Below are 20,785 nucleotides of genomic sequence, written 5' to 3'. Positions count from 1 at the left end.
TCCCCCCTTTTCTCTCCAGCTCTCGCCTTTTTCAGCAAATGAGCATCAACGGGCCATGAAATAATCAATGCTGATGATCCATCTTGGAGCCTGTCGATATGTTAATGAGCACGCCTCATCGTTATTGCCGCCAGGTCATAAATCACTGCCTCTTAGCAGAATGCACAGCAGCTGGTGCAGCAAACCGCGGGCCAGGAATAAAACACTGTCTTTTAACGATTAATGTCTAAACATTCTGCTGCCCTGCGCCTTGATTGTTTTCACATGCCAAAAAAGTGTGACGGATTGTAAATCAATAAAACAATAAGACAAAGTGTTTTAATAAAGGGAGCAGTTGCGAGTAAATCATTGCGGGTGCTGGGTAAGGAATAATTGGAAACCTGCTACACGCAAGTCTTTTTTTGTTTTTAGGTTACAAAAAGAGTGTTGCTGTGTGGTGAGATTTTTTTTTTTCTCTTTCAAATGTCATAAAACATTAGGGTTGAAAACTCAACCACTCATTTTTATATTTAGTCCACTGAGTACCGTCTCTCTACATAAAAATATATATATTTTATTGTATTGTAATATAATAAAAACAATGTACTGGCCAAGCGTTCATTATGCAATTGCGGTCGCAATCCTTCCCACCTCAAACTATGTATGTCGCCGTTTCAATACATAGTCGTCAGGGTCAGCCAGTTTTCTGCTTCTAAATTATATCGTACTATAGTGAAAACAATTCCACAGTCAACACATTAGATGAAAAGACATGGTAACCCCAACTGGATAAGTAGGCTTGAGGTTGCTGCAGAATTTTGGAAATAGTGGCATTGCTAGAGCAGTATCCCCAACTCAAGCAGAGCAACAGGCTGAGGTTTGGTTAAGCTAACAAATAACAACAAGGGAGGAGAACAAAGGTCTCTTGTATTTCCTTCTCTGTGTGTAGCTGTTGACAACTTTTGTTCAATATGGGACTGGGGGCCGTTGAGGCAAAAGTAGAGGCTTTGGTTAAGATCATTTCCTGCCACTGTGGTTGAAGACCCTGACCGGACCTCCTGGACTCACAGCTGTGGCGTCCGTGAGCAAGAGACCGTTAGCTCAAACAAGTGTATGTGTTCACTATGATGACTAAACTACAGAAAACAAATTTCATGTGCATGCATGTTCATGACAATCAAGGTGATGATTCTTTTCCTACGTCTGCTTTGAGCTATGACGCAGCAACAGGCTAAGTTAACATTAGTATACAGAGTGTATACCACTAAAATCTTCCTTCAATGCAAAACAAGGCATTTTTTTTCTAAAATGTTGGCCCAGCTCGAAATTGTAGAACTTCTGTGGAATTAAAACTTAAAGGTATCGCTGTGTGAAGATCCAGTAAACAGTAAAAATAACAAACGATTTTTGCGTTCTCTGTTTTCATCTTCAAACATTCAAGTACAGTCTGCGAGTCTCCCTTTGGTTTCCAGAACCAAATAGCATGTGCAGGCAGTGGACACTCCAATTATTCACAGGCACCGAATTGACTTCAGCCTCTTGACAGCTTGAATTCCTGTGGCCTAAATCACGCTGGCAATAAAGCACAGCTCTGCATTTTTTCTCCCTGGCTGCTAAGTATTATCATGATGAATCTGCTGCTCGGGCGTGTGCTCGCTAGAGGCGGACGTGGCAGCAGTTGTTTAAGTTTTCCAAAATAAATAGAGAATAATTCAAGAGAGACAGATATAGCAGAGAGTAGTCTGGGAAATGGCAGCGTTTGACTTGTGGAAGTTGCCTTTCTAAATTGTTTTTGTTACTCAGATAAGGAACATTAACTCCAGATGTCACGCCGAGTAAATAATGTATCAGTCCGCTTCAATGAGGAAAATGGAGATTTCTTTTGAACCGTCATCTATCAATATCTGTGCTCTTCCTGCACGTCTGCATGCACTAACCAACCAGCCGTGTCAAGTTTGATCAGTTTTCCGCCGCCTTTTACCGTTTGGGAACAGATGGGCCCTCCGTGCCAATGTGTTCATGTATTGCCCTACAACATACACGATCATTTAATGAGACCCGGCTGCCATTTATTGTTACTTAAACAGAAGCCATGGAGTCTCTTTATTCACTTGAATGGTCAACACTTTAGGCTGACCAGACTTGGCAATCTTGCTCCATCTATTTCTTTCTGTATTGAGCAATGAATGTATCAATAGAGCTAACTGTTCTGCTACTGAGTTAGTTACCGAGCTAGCTTTCCTAGCTTGATAGCTATCCTAGCTTGATGAGATATGGGTTGGCCTAGCCGTCTAGCTTTTGAACTAGGCATCGACCTTTCAAGCTAGGTATATAGCTATAGCGCCCGGCAATGTTACCTCTATTTTTTATGTGTCTGAGCAAACACACTAAGCCCGTGAGCGCCCCCTTTGACCACTGTGAGCAACATCAGACGTATGCACTGTCACATCAGTGTCATTCATTGAACTTACACGGCTCATTCAACGATTCAGGTGACACCATTTACATTCCCATCAGAATATTTTAAGAACAGTTTTGTGTTTTTGCAAACTTAAACTGAAAATGTCAACAAACGAAAAAATACATTGCCAACCAAACCAAGCCAACTATGAACTATAAATTTGAAATGTCACTTTCAACTTTGTTTCATTTATTAATTTTTTTTAACCCACAATAATATCCTCGTCTGTTTTTCTTGGTGTAAAACTGAATTGTTGCTTGCAGAATATCTTTAGCAATGCATGTTGAAAGCTGAATGATGCTCCCAAACAGTTTTAGGGTTAATGTTATCTTGCCTCCTGTATTCAAAATACAGAATTAACTTTTTATGCACTGTATCATCTGTGCTTTCATCCTCAGGCTGTGCCAAGGTGGAATTTTAACATTATACACTATCTCATCCTGTACTTTCTACTTTTGCTTCAGACCAGATCTTTCTCACTCAAAAAAAGAAAATCTTGTGAAGTTTCACCTCTTTTTCTTCCATTATTCACATAATCTGACATTCGTTAAAGGAACAGCATTTCTTTTTTTTTTCTTTTTTTTTTTTTTACGTTTACCATTATTCTTGAGAGTAAACATAAGCAGCATGTCTAACTCGTCTTTGCTGTACTTTGCCCAGACTGTGTTGTTAAGTTAAGCACTTGGTGTTGGATGGTGTTTGTAATTATGATTGTACCCCTTTAAGAGCGGAGGGGGGCGGAGTCAGGTAAAGTAGGAAGTCGAGTGTGTGGCCAGGTGTGGCTGAGCAGCAGCTTGTTGTGAGAGGCAGTGTCCTGATGTGTTTATAAAAAAAAAAAAAAAAAAAAAATCTGGTTGTAGTTCACTGCGCTGGATCTGTTTTCATGTGTGCTGAGAGTGTGCAACAAGTGCGCAAATGCACAGTTGCACAGCTTAGAGGGAACGTTGAAGCCAAGTATATACCTATAGAGCTATCTACCATCGAGCTAGGTATGTATAGGCTATACATATTGAGCTAGCTATTTAGGGTGTGTTTGGAAATGTATTCTAACATTTTAACTCTTCTGTGTGAGTGTTCTAAGAGAGTGTGCTCCCTTTCTTTGACTTTATGACCATTTTGTTGCTAAATCAGTTCAAATCCCCAGTTACTCCACAACACTCGTGTCTTGTGTGAAAGGTTTACAAATCATCCGGGATGATGCTCCTCCTCTCTGTTTCCGTCAGAATGGCCAGAGTACGCTCTTCCCCTCCCACAGTGTGCTGTGCTGAATACCTGAACAGGACATTCCAACAACGTTCCTGAGTTCAAGAAAGGGCCGGAGTGTACCAGAGTGTGTTCTGAGTTCATTACCAAATGCATCCTTACTTTAGCTATGACGCCAGTTATCTCGCCATCAAGTTAAGTATTTGGCTGTCAGGCTAGGTATCTACCGATCAAGCTGCTGCCACTTTATTTCTGTCGATCTCTTTATGGTCTTTAGAAGTTGCTCTCCCTATTACAATAGCGATCGATCTATCAAGGTGGCTATCTACCTATTGAGCTAGCTATGGAGCCACTTATATATCTATTAAACAAGCTATCCAGCCAGTTAGCTACTTATTAACTATCTGGTTTTCAAACTAGCTATTGTCCTGCCTATCAAACTATGTATGAGTCGAGCCAACTATTTAGCTATTGTGCTACCCATCAAGCTAGCTAGCTATGAATCGTACTATCTTTCTAGCCAGCTGTTGGAATGGGTTCAATGACCTAGTAATTTGCTAAAACAGTTTCAAGATCGTGTGTTATTTAAGCGTTCTGATATTCACAAGGACACATGCTTAAGGTTACCTGGGAATAACTTAATAGAGACAATCAGCAACGAGTGAAAAAATTATTTCACACCCATGGTGGGTGTGCATCGACTAAATTCTAAGCTTAACTTGAGAGCACTGAAAATTAGGGTGAATTCGCTGCACTTATAAATGCTAATTGGGTTCTGTAACCATAATTATGCTCCACCTAGAGATAGAGCAATTTTACTAGACTCGCAACCATTAGCGTACATGCACAATATCACACGGACTTTCGCAAACATTGCACCTGATAATTACTTTTTTGTTAACGATCAGCTCGGAGTGTATTACAGATTCTGGGCCGCAATATGGTAATTATTACTCCTTTGTTTCTTGAGGAAGTGTATATGGTCTATTGCAGAGCATTTTGAGTGTTTATTGAAGTTTTACACTTGCTATAGATGCAAATATACAAAAAGAATGCTGAATGTTGAAGAATGCAGAAAATGTCTCAAGTTTATAGCCTCATCCCACGTCTCATATTCAATTTGCAGAGGTGGCAAAAGTATTCACACTCGGGACTTAAGAAGTATAGATACTTGCATAGTTCATATTAATAGCACAAGAAAATACATCTTCCCTTCTGGTGCTTTTTCAGAGTAGACTGAACAGTTTTGAACACCTCAAGTCTTTTGGCTGGCACCAGACAACATATTTTCCACAAATCATTGGAGCTCAAAACATCAGATAATTTTCATGAATTAGGCCATGGATGGAGTAAATCTTCCTTCTCCAAATCTGTTGGGTTATCATCGTTCAGGCTCCCTGGTTCACATTCTTCCATGCCACTGCTGTACTTTTATTCCCTCTACAATCCCCAAGATCGATCTATCGGTCAATCAATCAATCAACCCATTAACCGATGACTCGAGCAATCGGTCAAATTTAAATCTCAACTGCCATTGACTACCTCTCCCTTTTTTCTCGTTTTGAAATCAGCAGAGGTTGAAAAAAGTCTAAATTGTATTTTGACAAGGTAAGGAATAAAAAGTGCATGTTTTTAAATGTGGGTATTAAAAGTAAAGAAGTTGCCAGAAAAAGATAAACTGTTCTCAATTTAAGTACAGATACTTGAAAAATCTACTGAAGTACAGTAACTGACAATCTGCAATTTCTTACTCCCACCACCGACAGTTGCACATCAGCAGCGTGCGTCACTTTCTTGGCATCCTCCCTGAGTTGCAACATAAAACGTTTGCGGCTCTGGGCACTGCTCGCTTTTCAATCATCGAGCCGATGCGTCATTGGGTCATGTTAAAACACATAGCAAAGCAGTCGGGGCCCTGGCGGCTTGTTAGTACCGCTGGTCTTGCCAACAATTACTCTCATCCTAGGGACTGATTTACACTCTTATTGACAGCCATGATTATTATGAGGCAATGAGGGCAATGATTGTGGCTTCAAACCACCAACTGTTGTGAGAAGGAACACAGCTCTAGTCCTTTTTATACAGTGCCAGTAAAAGTGTAGCTACAGTGCTGTGAAAACATATTGGCCACCTTCTCAAATTCTCATTTTTTTTCATTGTTTCCCATCTTTAAGTTTAGCAAAAAATGTAAATATCACTGCGATTGGCTGGCAACCAGTTTAGGCTGTAGTTCACTTCAGGTGTGCCTGCAATTAGCTGGGATAAGCTCCAGCATGCCCATGACCTGAGTCAGGTGTAGAAAATGTATATTCAATATCAGACAAAAATAACCCAGATAAACATAAAATAATGTTTTTAAATGGTGCTTTCATTTAGTAAGTAAAAAAAAGTCATTAGAAGCTGCCTGGCTCTGTGTGGAAAAAATAGCGGCCCACTAAACCTAAAAACTGGTTGGCCCCCTCTCAGCAGGAACAATTGAAATCAAGCCTTTTCTATAATTGGTAAGATGTTTTTCACATTGTGAGTTAACTGTTTAAGGAGTTAATGGCAAGAGGGGAGAAGTTGTTCAAATGTCTGCACATTTTAGTTTGTATTGATTGATAGCGCCTACCTGGGGGAAGGACTTGGAAGAGGTGGTGAACCTGATTTGGAAGGTCCAAGAGCATTTTGCATGCTCTCGTCTTAGTTCTGGGAGCATGCTAGTCCTCAAGCATGGGTGGGGGGTACAAATAATTTTTTTTTCAGCAGTCCTGACTATCCGCTCCAGTTGGAGTGTGTCCTTTTTTGTGGCAGCCCCAAACCAGACTGTGCTGGAGGTACCCAATACTGATTCGATGACTGCTGTGTAGAACTGTCTCAACAGGTGTCGTGGGAGGCCGTACTTTCTCAGAAGCTACAGGAACTACATCCTTTGTGGGGCCTTTTTGAGAATGGAGTCGATGTTGGTCTCCCACTTCAGGTCCTGTGAGACTAATTCAAAGGAATTTGAAGGTCTCGATGGTTGACCCAGGACTGTTGGACAGCATGAGTGGCAGCTGTGGTGAAAGATGCTTTCTGAAGTCCACGATCACCTCAACAGTCTTGAGTGTGTTAAGTTACAGGTTGTGTCAGCCGCACCACAGCTCCAGCCGTTCCACTTCCTGTCGATACGGAGACTCGTCTCTGTTTTTGATGCGGCCAATGACTGTAGTGTCGTCTGCAAACTTCAGGAGTTTCATAGCCAGGTGCATTAAAGTGCAGTCGTTCGTGTAGAGAGAAGAGCAGGGAAGAGAGGACACATCCTTGGAGGGCCGATGGTCTGTGTGTGTGTGCGTGTGTGTGTGTGTGTGTGTGTGTGTGTGTGTGTGTGTGTGTGTGTGTGTGTGTGTGGATGATGTGCTTTTCTCCAGCTCCACCTGCTGTTTCCTTCCTCCAGGAAGCTGGCAGATGGCAGGCGAGATGCTGAGCTGGAGAAGCTTGTAGGAGAGGAGTTCGAAATGATGACATTGAACACAGAGCTGAAGTCTACAAACAGGAAACTTGTGTAGCTCTCCTTGCCATTGAGGTGTTATAGGATGAAGTGCAATCCCATGTTTACTGGGTCATCCACAGACCTGTTTGATCGGTAGGTGAACTGGAGGGAGTCATGCAGGGGACCAGTGACATTCTTGACGAGGTCCAGCACGAGGCGTTCAAAGGACTTCATGACTACAGATGTCATCTTGACAGGTCTTTAATCACACAAACACGAGATTACAGATTTCTTTGATGGTGGAGTGTTAGAAACCGAATGGTGCTTCACGCATTTCCAGGGATCTATTGGAGATCTGTGTGAAGACTTGCCTCAAGTGCTTCAAAAAACACTAAATTCACCACAATTGGCATAATTAATCAATTATTACCACCATGCCCAGTATCCTTGAAGGTGTGCAATTTGGTGCAGATCCTGTTGAAGAAATCTGGCCCACAGCTGAACTGTGTGCAAAGCCACCACTCGTTGTTGACTAATTTCTTTTGTAGACATTGATGCTGATAGATGTATTCAAGTCACAAGATCAAGAGACGCTGAAAAGCACTGAAATATACAGTATGTAAATATATACTTTTTGTGGCTACTGTATATGCATGAGGGACAGCTATTGTTGTCTCAAAACACGACAAGCTTTTGGCTCAGGCCTTGGGGCTCTCGCCGTGAAACACTCTATCATGTTTTTAGTCCTCATGAATAATTAAAAAAAAAACGAATTACTTGCCGTGTACAAAATTCATATGCTGGTGCAGCGAGGGAGGGTGCGGTTGATACACGAAAATTAATTTTCCTTTCTCCGTGAGTGTGACGGGAAATCAATTAATCTTGATGTATTATTTCACGCCGGGCAGGGCGGCGGCGGCGGCACAGAGTGGCTACAGCTGTTCTCATTGGAGAGGTCATATATTATACTTGGCGGCTTTGACAGCTGCTGAAGGAAAAGGCTGAAGGATATCAGGCAGGTGTAGCAAGCAGGGAAAATTTTTTTGGGGGGAATGTATAGTTTCCAGGTAAATAAATAGCAGGTAGAATGAATTACAGGATCAATTCTTTTGGACTTCTGCTCCCAAAAGCATCTGACACTGTTAGTGATGTTCCTGTTTATTTGATAAACTAGTCATGTTATCCGATTTATTTCCTTGTCTCCTCTTTTGCCTTTTTGGTGTTTGCGTGGAGTCATAGGAGGCAAAGGAGGGGTGTTGGAATTGAGATTTACCACCCGTTAGATAAATGTGTCCAGGTAATATAACACTGCGGATAGAGTGACAGAGCTATTTACTGCCTGCTTTAAAGTTTTATAACTTGGCACATTTTGCACAGGTTGTTGTCTGTGCTTCGTCGATGTCCTGGCATCACCGCTCTGAATGAGGAAAATAAGATCAGATGATAGCTCTTTTAACCCAAGTATAAAACTAGTTAAACTGCAATCTCAATAACCGGGGTCCTGGTCCCTTCCTATGGTGCCACCGTAACTCAAATTTAACACTTAACCCACATTGTCTGAGAATGAATGTTGCCTCGAAAGAGTACCACAGATGCATTATTTGCCTTGAGGATGCTCGTGGAAAAGTACAGAGAAGGTCAGAAGCAGCTACATTGTGTCTTTGTAGACCTAGAGAAAGCCTATGACAGAGGACCAAGAGAGGAACTGCGGTACTGCATGCGCAAGTATGGTGTGGCAGAGAAATATGTTAAAATGGTAAAGGAGATGTATGAGGGCAGCAGAACAGCGGTGAAATGTGCCGTCGGTGTGACAGAAGAATTTAAGGTGGAGGTGTGACCCTAGCCCTAGGCACGCACTGGAAAGGCTAGGAATGAAGATTAGCCAAAATTAAGCAGAATCTATGTGCATGAATGAGAGGGGCAGAGGAGGAGGAGTGAAGCTTCAGGGAGAAGAGAGCGAGGGTGGATGACTTCAAATACTTGGGGTCAACAATACAGAGCAATGGAGAGTGTGGTAAGGAAGTGAAGAAGCGGGTCCGAGCGGGGTGGAACAGTTGGCGGAAGGTGTCTGGTTTTCAATGTGACAGAAGAGTCTACGCGTGGATGAGGGGCAAAGTTTATAAAACAGTGGTGAGGCTGACCATGATGTATGGATTACAGATGGTGGCTCTGAAGGAACAACAGGCAGAGCTGGAGGTAGCAGAAATGAAGATGTTGAGGTTCTCGCTTGTAGTGAGCAGGTTGGATAGTTTTAGAAGTGAGCTCATTAGAGGGACAGCCAAAGTTGGATGTTTTGGAGACAAGGTTAGAGAGAGCAGACATGTTCAGAGGTGAGAGAATGAGTATATTGGTAGAAAGGTGCTGAGGATGGAGCTGCCAGGCAAAAGAGTGAGAGGGAGACCAAAAAACAGGTTGATGAATGTTGTGAGGGCGGACATGAGGACAGTGGGTGTTAGATAGGAGGATGTACGAGATACGCTTAGATGGAAAAAGATGAGACACTGTAGCAACCCCTAATGGGACAAGCCAAAAGGAAAAGAAGTCGTCTGCGAATGAATGTGGTCGGATGTTTAGTACTGGTCGGAGGGGCTGCAGGAGCAGAATGGTAGTCATGGTTCCGTCAGACTTCCCTATGGCAGCTGTGGCTATACAAGTAGCTTCCCACCACCAGAGTGTGACTGAGGAGTGCATGAATGTGTGACGCAGGAGAGACATCTCCAGAAAAAGTAACAAAAAATTCACCCGGAGGTCCTTGATATAGGCCCATGTGCAGGATTTAGTCTTTAATTAAATATCGAATCTATTGGATCTGTGTATTACATTTCGTTGAGAAAAATGCTCTAACATCCATAAAATCTAAAAATATTGGAGAAATCCTCCTGATAACGCCAAAGTGAGCGTCAATACAGATGTCTACCTACATTTTGGTGATGATTGCAGTTTTGGGACATTAAGCTACAGGGTTTCTTCAAATTCCAGAGAAATCTTTCTCCAAAGCTATGCGCAAACTGTTGAGGAGTGGGCAATATGTCATCTATCACTGTGGATGATTGACAGATGGAATGTGACATGACACTTTGCAGTTAGTTTTCAGTCGTCTGGGTGAATGGTCAGTTCAGCTTCTGGCTAAGCACAGCACATTGACAGGTTTAGTGTCTTTAATACAATTTAAGAGAAACATGTATCACTGAATGTAATCTCTTTTTATTTGATTATAATTGGCTTCGGTTCTCAATTGTGTGAAAGAAAGGCGAGACGGTTCGTGAAAAGTTGGCTTTTTCCCCTGCCCGTTTTCTGCGCTGCCATGAATTCCTTTCCATTTATGAACAGATTTCACTGGTCAACAGGACTGGTAATCAACAATCAGTAAACATCTGTTACAATCCATTAATAACCCGCCGCTGCAGATTTACAGCCGGCCCGGCGGCTGTTGCGAATGTATTCCCTGCTGCCGATGAGAGGGCAACTTGGAACGGGGGCGGCCGGTGCCATTTGTAAATGCGAGACAAATTAGAGAGCTGGCGACAACTAAATTAAAGCTCCAAATGACCGCGTCCAGATGGAGCTCGATATAACAAATGGAACAAGTTGTGGAGGTGCCAGTTGTACAGACGCTGAGGGACACTGAGGGGGAATTGATTTGGGAGGGCTATTGTGGCGAGCAGATGAAAAGGTTATAGTAACACTTACAGCTCGCCGATCGGAGGCTCCGCTCCCTGACAGTTTTACGTCGCACATATGCACCAGTGTCACGGAACAAATAATCCTACCTACATGCCTTCACTGTGCTTGTGAAAGTGATTTTAACTTCATTTCATTTACATTTTCTGTGATCTTCCTTGAATAGAATTTAAGGTAGAACAGTGGAAAGTGGTTAATGTTGCTGCCTCACAGCTCTGAGGCTCAGGGTTCAAATCTTGGCCTCGGCATAGTTTGCAGGGGTTTTCTCTGGCTTCCTCAGACATTGTAAAAACATGCATTTTGAAGACTTTAAATGGTCCATAGGTATAAATGTGAGCATGGATGGTTGTTTTTCGAAATATGCCCTGTGATTGGCTGGTGACCAGTCTGGGGTGTACTGCTACTCTTGCCCCAAAGTCAGCTGGGATACGCACCAAACTGTCCTGCAACCCATTCGAGGACAAGCACTATACAGAATTAATGGCTGGATGATGTAAATTTACCATCCCAAGATGCTCCATCCATCCATCCCTTATCTGAGCCGCTTATCCTCACAAGGGTCACGGGAGTGCTGGAGCCTATCCCAGGTATCTACGGGCATGATGCAGGGTACAACCAAAATGGGTTGCCAGCTAATCACGATCACACATAAGAGGTATTTAGAATCTCCAATGAATGCATGTTTTTGGAATGTGTGAGGAAACCGGAGTACTTGAAGAAAACCCACGCAGGTTCAGGAAGAACATGGAAACTCCACACAGGCGGGGCCAAGATTTGAACCCCGGTCCTCAGTGATGTGAGGCTGATGCTCGAACAAGTCATCCACCGTCCCGCTAAGCTGGTTCATGTGATCAGAAAATAAGGCATTTGTCTTTGTCTTGCCCTGTGTTATTTTGTGCTCTCTGTTCCAAGTAACTAAACAATTTCATGTTTGTGATCACATGGTGGCTCATGTTTGGTATGAGTGTTGTGGGGGGTGCCGTATTACTTTAAAGAATTTGTACTCTGCACTCCATGCATTTGTCTTTTTGCAAGAAAGCCACTTCAAAGACAACTCTGGGTTTCCATGTTGTTACAGTAAGGTAGTAAATATTTTCACAGATTATTCCATTCTTCAAAATAACAAAATCATTCAGATGGTATTTTTATGCTATCCATTACAGGGAATCCTCAGGTTAAGATGGTCTCGACATAAGACGTTTTGACTTTACAACGCCCATCGCCCGTCTGCCATTTTGTCTGGCTAATGCTTGTCCGTGTTTGTGCGCCGGGAGTATCTTCGCATTTTCTGCCATCCTTTTTAGACATTATCGCCCCAAAGAAGAAAGCTGTGTCTTTTAGCAATGCTTCTGCAGCCAAAACAAAATCCATTACCATGGAAAAGAAGCTCAAGATCATAAAACGACTGGAGAAAGGAGAGACACCAACACCACCAAGACTTCAGTCGGTTGACCGTGGTGACAATTATTAAAGACAAAGCCCGTATCTGAGTGCATGTGAAGGGTTCCATTCCTTTGTTGGATGCAATGATCACAAAACAAGGTTCTTTGATACCTGTCGAGATGGAGAGGATTGAGGACCAGGTTCTTTCGCAATAGCTAAGCACAGCCTACCCTTCTTCTTCTTCTCCAGCCACCTCTCAGCAGTAATGCTAAGTACATCATCTTGTTTATTTCAATGTATTTGCTTTTTACACAAAGTACTTTGACATAAATTCTGACTTTAATGGCAGAATCCGACTTCAGTCGAAATTCGAGTTAAGTCGCTGCTGTAGGAACGGATCTCAGTCGTAGACCGAGGACTCCCTGTATTGGGAAGGCTGCTCATCATGTTTTCATACAATGTCGACTGTATTTATGACTTCACTACTTACCAAGTTCGCGTAGGTTAGGTAGGACTACGACAACTCTTGACATAGTATACGTACAAATTCGGGTTATGTTGCCGCCGTAGGAACAGAACGCCGTAGTGAATCAAGAAGCCACATATCGATATTTCAGTATTGAGTCACCTCGGACTCCATTGCGTGTATTTGCTTAAGACAGATGAGCACCTTTGTATGTCTTGTAAATAGCTCCGCAACGGCCGTACGAGTCGCACATTTGTTTGGGTTAAAGAGCGCTTGTTAATGAAATTGATCATGATTGTTGCCATTATGATAATGCGCTACAGCACTTCTCCAGGTGTAATCTTTTATTTATGACCTTTTTCAAAAAGGAGCAAAAAAAAAAATATATATATATATCTGTGCCCGTTCTTTTGCCGAAGAGAAAAGCAACAGTATTTACTCAGCACATTTGTCCCTCTGGCATGTGAAGATCATGGAGTTTGAGCAGGAGATAAGCTTTGGGTTAATGAAGTCTGGAGTAGAGAGAGAAATGGTTATTACTCTGTAATGTGGAGTCTTTTAATTTCCACCGTGGCAGTCTGGCCCTAATGTGTTATTTTACATTCACTTTTAGATTGCTTAAAGTGGTCACTGCTATTTGTCTTACTCATTTAAAAGCCCATTATTCAGATGTGCTCGCAGATGATACATTAGGCTTCTCCCAGTGCCTTCCTTTTGCTTGCTGAATAATAAAATATTCCTCACCGGGGACAGTTGCACTGCACAGTCTTCCTCCATGACATACATAAGCTGTTAACATATAATATGCCACCATTTGTTTTTTAAATCTCTGCCATTTATCCTTTTTCCCACTTTTTGAAGCATCATTATGGGAATCCCTGCTCTCATCACTCACCGAAAATCCCATTTTTGTTTTTCTGTACTTGATCCTGCGCCACCCCCCTCTAGCCCCTCCTTGCTCGCTTACTTACAGTGGCCCTCTCCTTACCTTCTGATAAAGGACGCAGGAAGTGACAAGGACTATTTGTTATGAGGAGGAGACAGGGGCGACACGCACTAGATTATAAAATGGGGAGACGTGCAGAGGTCGGATAAACAATTTGCCACGAACTTGGCTACCCATGATGCACTCTGCTCTCTATATCACAAGGGAGGGGATGCTTTAAGGGGCAGGAAGGCGGGGAGTTGGGGGGAGGGGGAGGTTCTCTGGCTGATGGCAGTCAGGCTTCTCTCTCCGGGTTAATTCACAGGATGAAAAGATGCTCGCTGTGATGTGTCATATATCAAAGACAGGGCATCAGTAATCTTTGCTCAAGGGCACAGATAACAGACAGATAGACACGTGAATGAGATGGGGGGGGTGGGAAAAAAAGCAACTCATCCTTTTCTGCTACCACCACCGAGGAGATAAAACAAGATTTATGACTCATCTCGGACCACATGCCGGCTGCCCGCTCCATTTTTCAGCCGCTCCAAAAATTGGTAGTGGAAAGCAATCTGCTTGTCAGTGTGTCCATCAGGTGCTTCAAGAGGAAATTGGGTCCTTCGGGCTTTTTGCTCTCTTTCTTTATAGCAGTTCTGTTTTTAATGGCCTCAATAAATATACAGTATGTAATGTTATAAGTACCTTTTATCGCTAAGCCTTTTCCACATGATGGACCCTGCTCTTCTCAGATAGTTCAGGAACCTTTGTTACCTAAATCTCTCTGTATGTATATAGATTTTACACTTTGAATGGAAAATTGTTAGTACATATTACACATTCACTTACGTCACTGTAGAGGGTTTAACGGAATCCCAAAATAAAAATCATAGTTTGGTATATACCTTGGTTTCAAGGTCACGATTTGGTTGACACTCAAAAGCATATTGCTAAGAAAAACTTTGTTAGCCACAGGCGGAGCTGCACTGTTTTTTTTTTTTTTTTTTACAGAGTAGTGTGGCGGCTTCAGAATGAGGCAGTCACAATTTCTGTCCTTTTTCAAATGTTATTTGTAGGAATCCCTCCATCCATTTTCTGAACCGCTTATCCTCACAAGGACCGTGGGAGTACTGAAGCCTATCCCAGCTATCTTTGGGTACACCCTGAACTGGTTACCAGCCTATTGTAGGAATCCAGTATTCCTCCTGACTGAAAAATCTGTAAATGAATGCACGTATCATTATACCCCAAATTACTATGCGACAGGTTCAGGCCAATCTTATTTTAGATTTGTTTTCAGCATTTAAATACTCTTCTTTATTTATGAACTTTGTGACAATATTGTCTACCATCAAGTTATTGAAAGCATGTGAGAGTGAGAATGTGACCAACCTTGATCAGAATCGACTGCTGGATAAACTGGTTGGGTTTGATACTGAATGACATGATTGTCGTGTAACTCATCAATGCGTGCTAAATTACCAAGTTTATATATATATACTGTATGTGGTTAATAGTGTCACCTGACAGCAGAAGAACGCAAGTAATGTGAGATGTCCATTAAAGTGCTTTATGCCATTTCCTGGTGTCCTAGTACTATTACCAACAAATCTCAATTTTCACTTCATGCTCCATTGTAGTAGCTGTTTAACTCACTTGTGTACACAGCAAATCTTTTTGTTCACATTTGTACAACCAATAAGAGATGGCCGTGATCATATGGTCTCTTATGATCTATTTTATTTGCTTGGATAGTTTTATTGTGTGAAAAGAAATCAAACACGGGGAGGACCAGATTGTCAAACAATTAAAACCAGTATATTGAGTAGATTACTTTTTTACTTATAGTTCTTAGGTTGGGTTCATTTTTTTGACCCATCAGATTCGGTTGAAGATTGGATTTGGTCATGCTGAAAAGCCCAAGCTAGTTGCTATTTTGGACACAGCAACTCCTTCCCCAGCCACAGAAGAATGAAGTAAAAAAAAAAAAAAAAAAAAAACTTTTTCAATACATGTCTGTGTTTGAAAGGTTAATGCTGTACCTGACTAGTTGTTTCATAGTTACAGCTATGGTTATTTTAAAAACCATAGATTGAGCTTACCTCACCTCACCTCACCTCACCTGCTGAGCTGAGGTGTTGGGGTTAGGGTAGTTTTTACCACTTGGGTCAGATTCTTGACCCACCATGCTTGGTTAAATCCTCAACTTACTACGCTGGGTATAAAGTAACACAGCATTGAGTCGGTCCCTTTCGGACCCAACACTGGGTTAGCCATTGCACCCAATTTGGGTTACTTTTAACCCATCAGTTTTAAGGCACTATGCAATCTATAATCACAATTACATGCATAAGAACCAATATTTTTTTTTCCTCCCAAAAGGTTTTCCCATGTATTGCTCCCCACACCAAAAAATTTATCTCATATCTCCCAGAATGTACAATAATATCGAGTACCCTCAGCCAGACTCCTATGTACCACATCATCACATTTTCTCTGACCATCAATGCAATTATGTACAATTATATGCATGAATAAGAGGGGCGGACCGGGAAGAGTGAAGCTCCAGGGAGAAGAGATAGCGAGGGTGGACAACTTCAAATACTTGGGGTCAACAATACAGAGCAATGGTGAGTGTGGTAAGGAAGTGAAGAAAGGGGTCCAAGTGGGTTGGAACAGTTGGCGGAAGGTGTCTGGTGTTGTAAGCAACAGAAGAGTCTCCGCTCGGATGAAGGGCATAGTTTATATAACAGTGGTGAGGTCGGGCATGATATATGGATTAGAGACGGTGGCTCTGAAGAAACAACAGGAAGCAGAACTGGCGGTAACAGAAGTTGGGGTTCTCGCTCGGAGTGAGCAGGTTGGATAAGATTAGAAACGAGCTCATTAGAGGGACAGGCAAAGTTGGATGTTTTGGAGACAAGTTTAGAGAGAGCAAACTTCGATGGTTTGGACATGTCCAGAGGCGAGAGAGTCAGTATATTGGTAGAAGGGTGCTGAGGATGGAGCTGCCAGGGAAAAGAGCGAGAGGAAAACCAAAGAAAAGGTTTATGGATGTCGTGACGGAGGACATGAGGACAGTGGGTGTTAGAGAGGAAGATGCACGAGATAGGCTTGGATGGAAAAATATGGCACGCTGTGGCGACCCCTAATGGGACAAGCTGAAAGGAAAAGAAGAAGAAATAGTTTAAAAGTGGGTCTTACAGGACAATTTAATACAATAACATATGAAGAAACATTTTAATTGAAGTTCAAGGCAATTTTTCCCAAGTGCTTTCTGGATGATGGCTTGTAGTGACCCTGCTGTGCTTTCTGAGTCTGCGTGACTTTTTAAGTGGAATGTCTTAATGCTCTTGTGACATTTCGTTCAAATCAGTGGCAGGCAGCTTGACTTTCTTATCATGGCTCATATCAACTGTTCTTAGAAGTTTTATCCCTGCACTTACAGTAGCCTTCGAAAATGGTCATCTCTTCCAGTAAGGTTATGATGTAGTTTATTTAGGTTTGCATTGGGTATGTTATGTATGTTATGCTACCTCTTGCACCAGATCCACCCGTGAGGTGACACAATGCCAGTGTTAGCAACGTGTTCTACATTGGGTCACTAGAAATGTTTTGCATATTGGCCCTTCCTACTGTTTCTGTCTAGACAGGTCGCCACGTGTAACATCTGTTCCAAGATGAAAACCTGAATGTCAGCGCTCCGCCACCAACAAAAACAGAGGCTCATCTGTCACTCTTTCATGTTTCAAATGAAAGGCATCTGTCCAAGCATTGGGTAACCATTAGCTGTGGAAAGAGCAGACTGATTAGTCCAAATTAACACCTGAAAGGAAAACGTCAAATACGTAGACGAAGACGTGCTACTTTGGCATAGTGTGCAAAGTACCTCCTAGATCTCTAATAGTCTCGGATTGGAATGAGTTAAAGCAATTACCTGATAAAGTAAACACACTATGTAGACTTTCTGCAACTCTATGATTATTGCTAAGGCCTCGAGTGGGCGTCTTCAAGCTTTCTTAAAGTTGCATCTAATTGAAAAAAGCCTGAGCCTTAACTTGTACAAGCGTAAGTCTTGACCCAGGTTTCCGAACACAAGAAGCAGTGCAGAAGATGGCGATGAAGAGTCTCATATTAGCTCCTGTAGTTTTATTTGAAAGCTATAATTTTCTCAACTTTGTAGCTGAAAATTGTCATTGATTTGCCAGATGACAGATGCTAAGAGGCCCTCCTGTTGACGCCACCCGCGATCGACGCTTTCACTGAATTCTTCATCTAATTACCATGCCGTTGCCAAATGATACACCTTTGTATTCTGAGAGGATGTCGATGGAGGCAGGGCGCATTGTTCTAGAAGGACTTATTGAGCTGCTTGTCACTGCGCCGTGATTTAGAACGTAACGGAGAATGTTTTTCTTTTTGTGTGGCATAATTAAAGCTGCTGTATAGGCTGCACCCAGACTGCTAAAGACTCCAATGAAGAGAATATTATGACATTGATAGACCATAGGATTTTTCTCTTCCAGTCAATAGCCGTCCCACCTTTTGACACAGTCATTGTTCTCATGCACTTGGGGGCGGGAGAATATATCTTCTACACAAGCCATGTTAGACAAGTGATTTAGTTTTATTTATGACCCCATTGTTTTTTGGCATTGCTGTTTATTAGCATTTAGGAACTCTTTTCCCCACAATGTGTAGTTTACTCGATGGGGTCCTCGTGTTACGAGGTTCCCGACATACGTGGTTTCAAAGTTATGAAAGATGAACTCGTTTGCGCAGAAGCATTGGAATATATTGTCACACATCACCATAAGACACACTTAATTACCATCGGAACTTACTGTTTTTTTTTTTTTCAATTAATGGCTTATATGTGTTCCATATAAATATTTACTGTAAATATGACTTTGCTATTGGATTGTAGTGTTGAACTAAGGCAGATTCTGACATACAAGTTTATGTAGCCAAAACTAGTAGTACTGCGGCACAGTGGCTCAGCTGGAAAGCGTTGGCCTCACAGTTCTGAGATCCCAGGTTCAATCCCGGACCCGCCTGTGTGGAGTTTGCATGTTCTCTCCGTACCTGCGTGGGTTTTCTCCGGACACTACGGTTTCGTCCCACATTCAAACTGTAAAACACTGTAAATTTTCCCCAGGTGTGATTGTGAGTGTGGCTGTTTGTCTCGATGTGCCCTGCGCTTGTCTGGCAACCAGTTCAGGGTGTACTCTGCTTCCTGCCAGTTGACAGCTGTGATAGGCTCCTGCACTCCCCATGACCCTTGTGAGGATCAGCGGCTAAGAAAATGGATGGATGAATGGGATAGATAGTGGTTGTACTTTGAGGTGCCACTGTACAGGGGCTCCTGTACAGTTCAGCGCTAATACAATTCTAGCTCCAATTTTAAAGTCCTTACACTGGCTTCCAGTCAGCTTTGGAATAGATTTTAAAGTTCTGCAACTAGTCTATAAATCACTAAATGTCGTGAATATATGAAATAATTGTTTACAGAAAACAAATCCAGTAGAGCTCAGAGATCAACTGACTCAGGTCAAATAGTGGACCGCTGAGTCCAAAGCAAACACGGTGAAGGAGCATTTAGCTATTATGCTGCAAAAAAATGTAATAAAATGCCAACAGAGTTGACGTCAGCCCCAAATAGGAATATTTTTAAATCCAGGTTAAAAACTTTTCTTTTTTTTTTTGGTGCTTTTTAGATTCCCACTTTTTAATTAAATTTCTTGCATTGTATGCTGCTTTTAATTGTTTTTTTTTTTTCATTTTTTTTATTTTTGTTTTTATCTTTATTTTAGTTTTTTCTGTTTTAAATGTTTTATTCCTTTGTATTCAAATCCTTTTAATCATGTAAAGCACATTGAGGTCACTTGTGTCTGAAATGTAATATATATAAACACATTTGCTTTGCTTTGAAACAAACTTTAACACTGCAGCAGTAGTCTGCTTACTTCACTGTAACTTTAGTTGGATCTGCTTGTCATACCACCGTTGTTCAGAAAAAAGAAAACAATCAAACAGAAGAAGCAAAATGTGCATGCACAGTTATCAATTTGATGCTGGTGGAAATTAGTTTTATAGCGGTGCAGTGATTGCTTGCATTATATGCTGACAACAACTTGGTTTCTCCAACAAACATTTAGTTCAAATCCAAATTAGACAACTTTTGAAACAATCTGACTTTAAAGTATCACTGTAAATCTGTTGACAATATAGCAATAATCTTCTGGTTTATAGTCACTTCTTGGAATATTGCCTCTTGTGACAGGAGTAATCTCCTGCAGTTCACTCCTGTGGACTTCTAAAACATTTGACAGGTTCTCTGCTGCAATTTGTACATCTGAACCTGCTAGCGCCTCCGGCAGGTGCCAGAACCTGACACCTACTGAAGGCACCGGGAGCATTGTGGTGGCTGGTGATGATGATGATGATGATGATGATGATAGTGGGGAGGGGGCTCGTGGGCTTACTAGTAATATGATGCTGGGGTCTTCTGCCTTGTGCCCACTTTGGCCCTCAACCACCACTCAGCGTCTCTGGCGGATAGCTAACAGCGTACTTGACTGTGGGTACAGAAAGCTCATTGTCGGGAGGGACAGAATTCAAGGAGCGGGGTGGGTGGTGGGGCCGGGGGTAGTGGTGTAATCCCGGCTCTGTCCTGGATCAGTCAGTTCGGATTTCACACAGACCCCACGATCAGACAAGGGGCCCCTGGACTTGATGTTACTGAGGCAGCAACAACACCTCTATACTTACAGCAGCAGAAATAAATAATGGTGGCAGGTTTTATCCTGATCATGGAGTTTTTTTCATACATAGAACATGACATCAGTCATGAGGCGGTTGAGATTTCTGGGTTCCTTCGGTAAAGTACAGTTTCCCACAAATCATCTCAACCATATTGCTTTTCGAGAATACCTTATCTGCCCATGTTCGAAGTTGAGACAGGTCCCATCCAAAGTTCTGAACATAAAATCACAAGCATTTTGTTGCCTTGTCTCTTGTCTAGCAAACGTACACTTCCACTTGATGTTATGGTTGGGAATGGTGAACCTGACTCCATCTTGAATTTCCACTTATGGGTGGAATTATTGCTTCTCAATAACTGAATTTATTAATCTTGTTTTTAAATAAATGTGTGAATGAATGATGAATGCTAACTTTTGGCCATGGGACAAAGACTTTTAACATAACAGGGAGGGACAAGTGAGTTTCAGATGTTCA

The 20,785-nt window shown here is 42.1% G+C and overlaps 1 protein-coding gene across 4 annotated transcripts in view; it reads left to right on the top strand.

The window, feature by feature from the left end:
• Positions 1–20,785, top strand: part of lrmda (leucine rich melanocyte differentiation associated) — a 286,581-nt gene that overhangs the window by 96,484 nt on the left and 169,312 nt on the right. The window contains exon 2 of one of the 4 annotated variants that reach the window (XM_061836954.1): positions 7,252–7,351. The exons of the other annotated variants lie outside the window; for them this stretch is intronic. Within the exon in view, the coding sequence (XP_061692938.1) occupies positions 7,269–7,351 (83 nt within the window). The 5' untranslated portion in view covers positions 7,252–7,268. The remainder of the gene's footprint in view (positions 1–7,251; positions 7,352–20,785) is intronic. 4 annotated transcript variants of the gene reach the window in all.

This window comes from Syngnathoides biaculeatus, chromosome 12, assembly GCF_019802595.1.
Source record: "Syngnathoides biaculeatus isolate LvHL_M chromosome 12, ASM1980259v1, whole genome shotgun sequence".
Taxonomy (NCBI): domain Eukaryota; kingdom Metazoa; phylum Chordata; class Actinopteri; order Syngnathiformes; family Syngnathidae; genus Syngnathoides; species Syngnathoides biaculeatus.
Note: the sequence above shows the minus strand (reverse complement) of the source record. Positions and strands in the feature narration are given on the sequence as shown.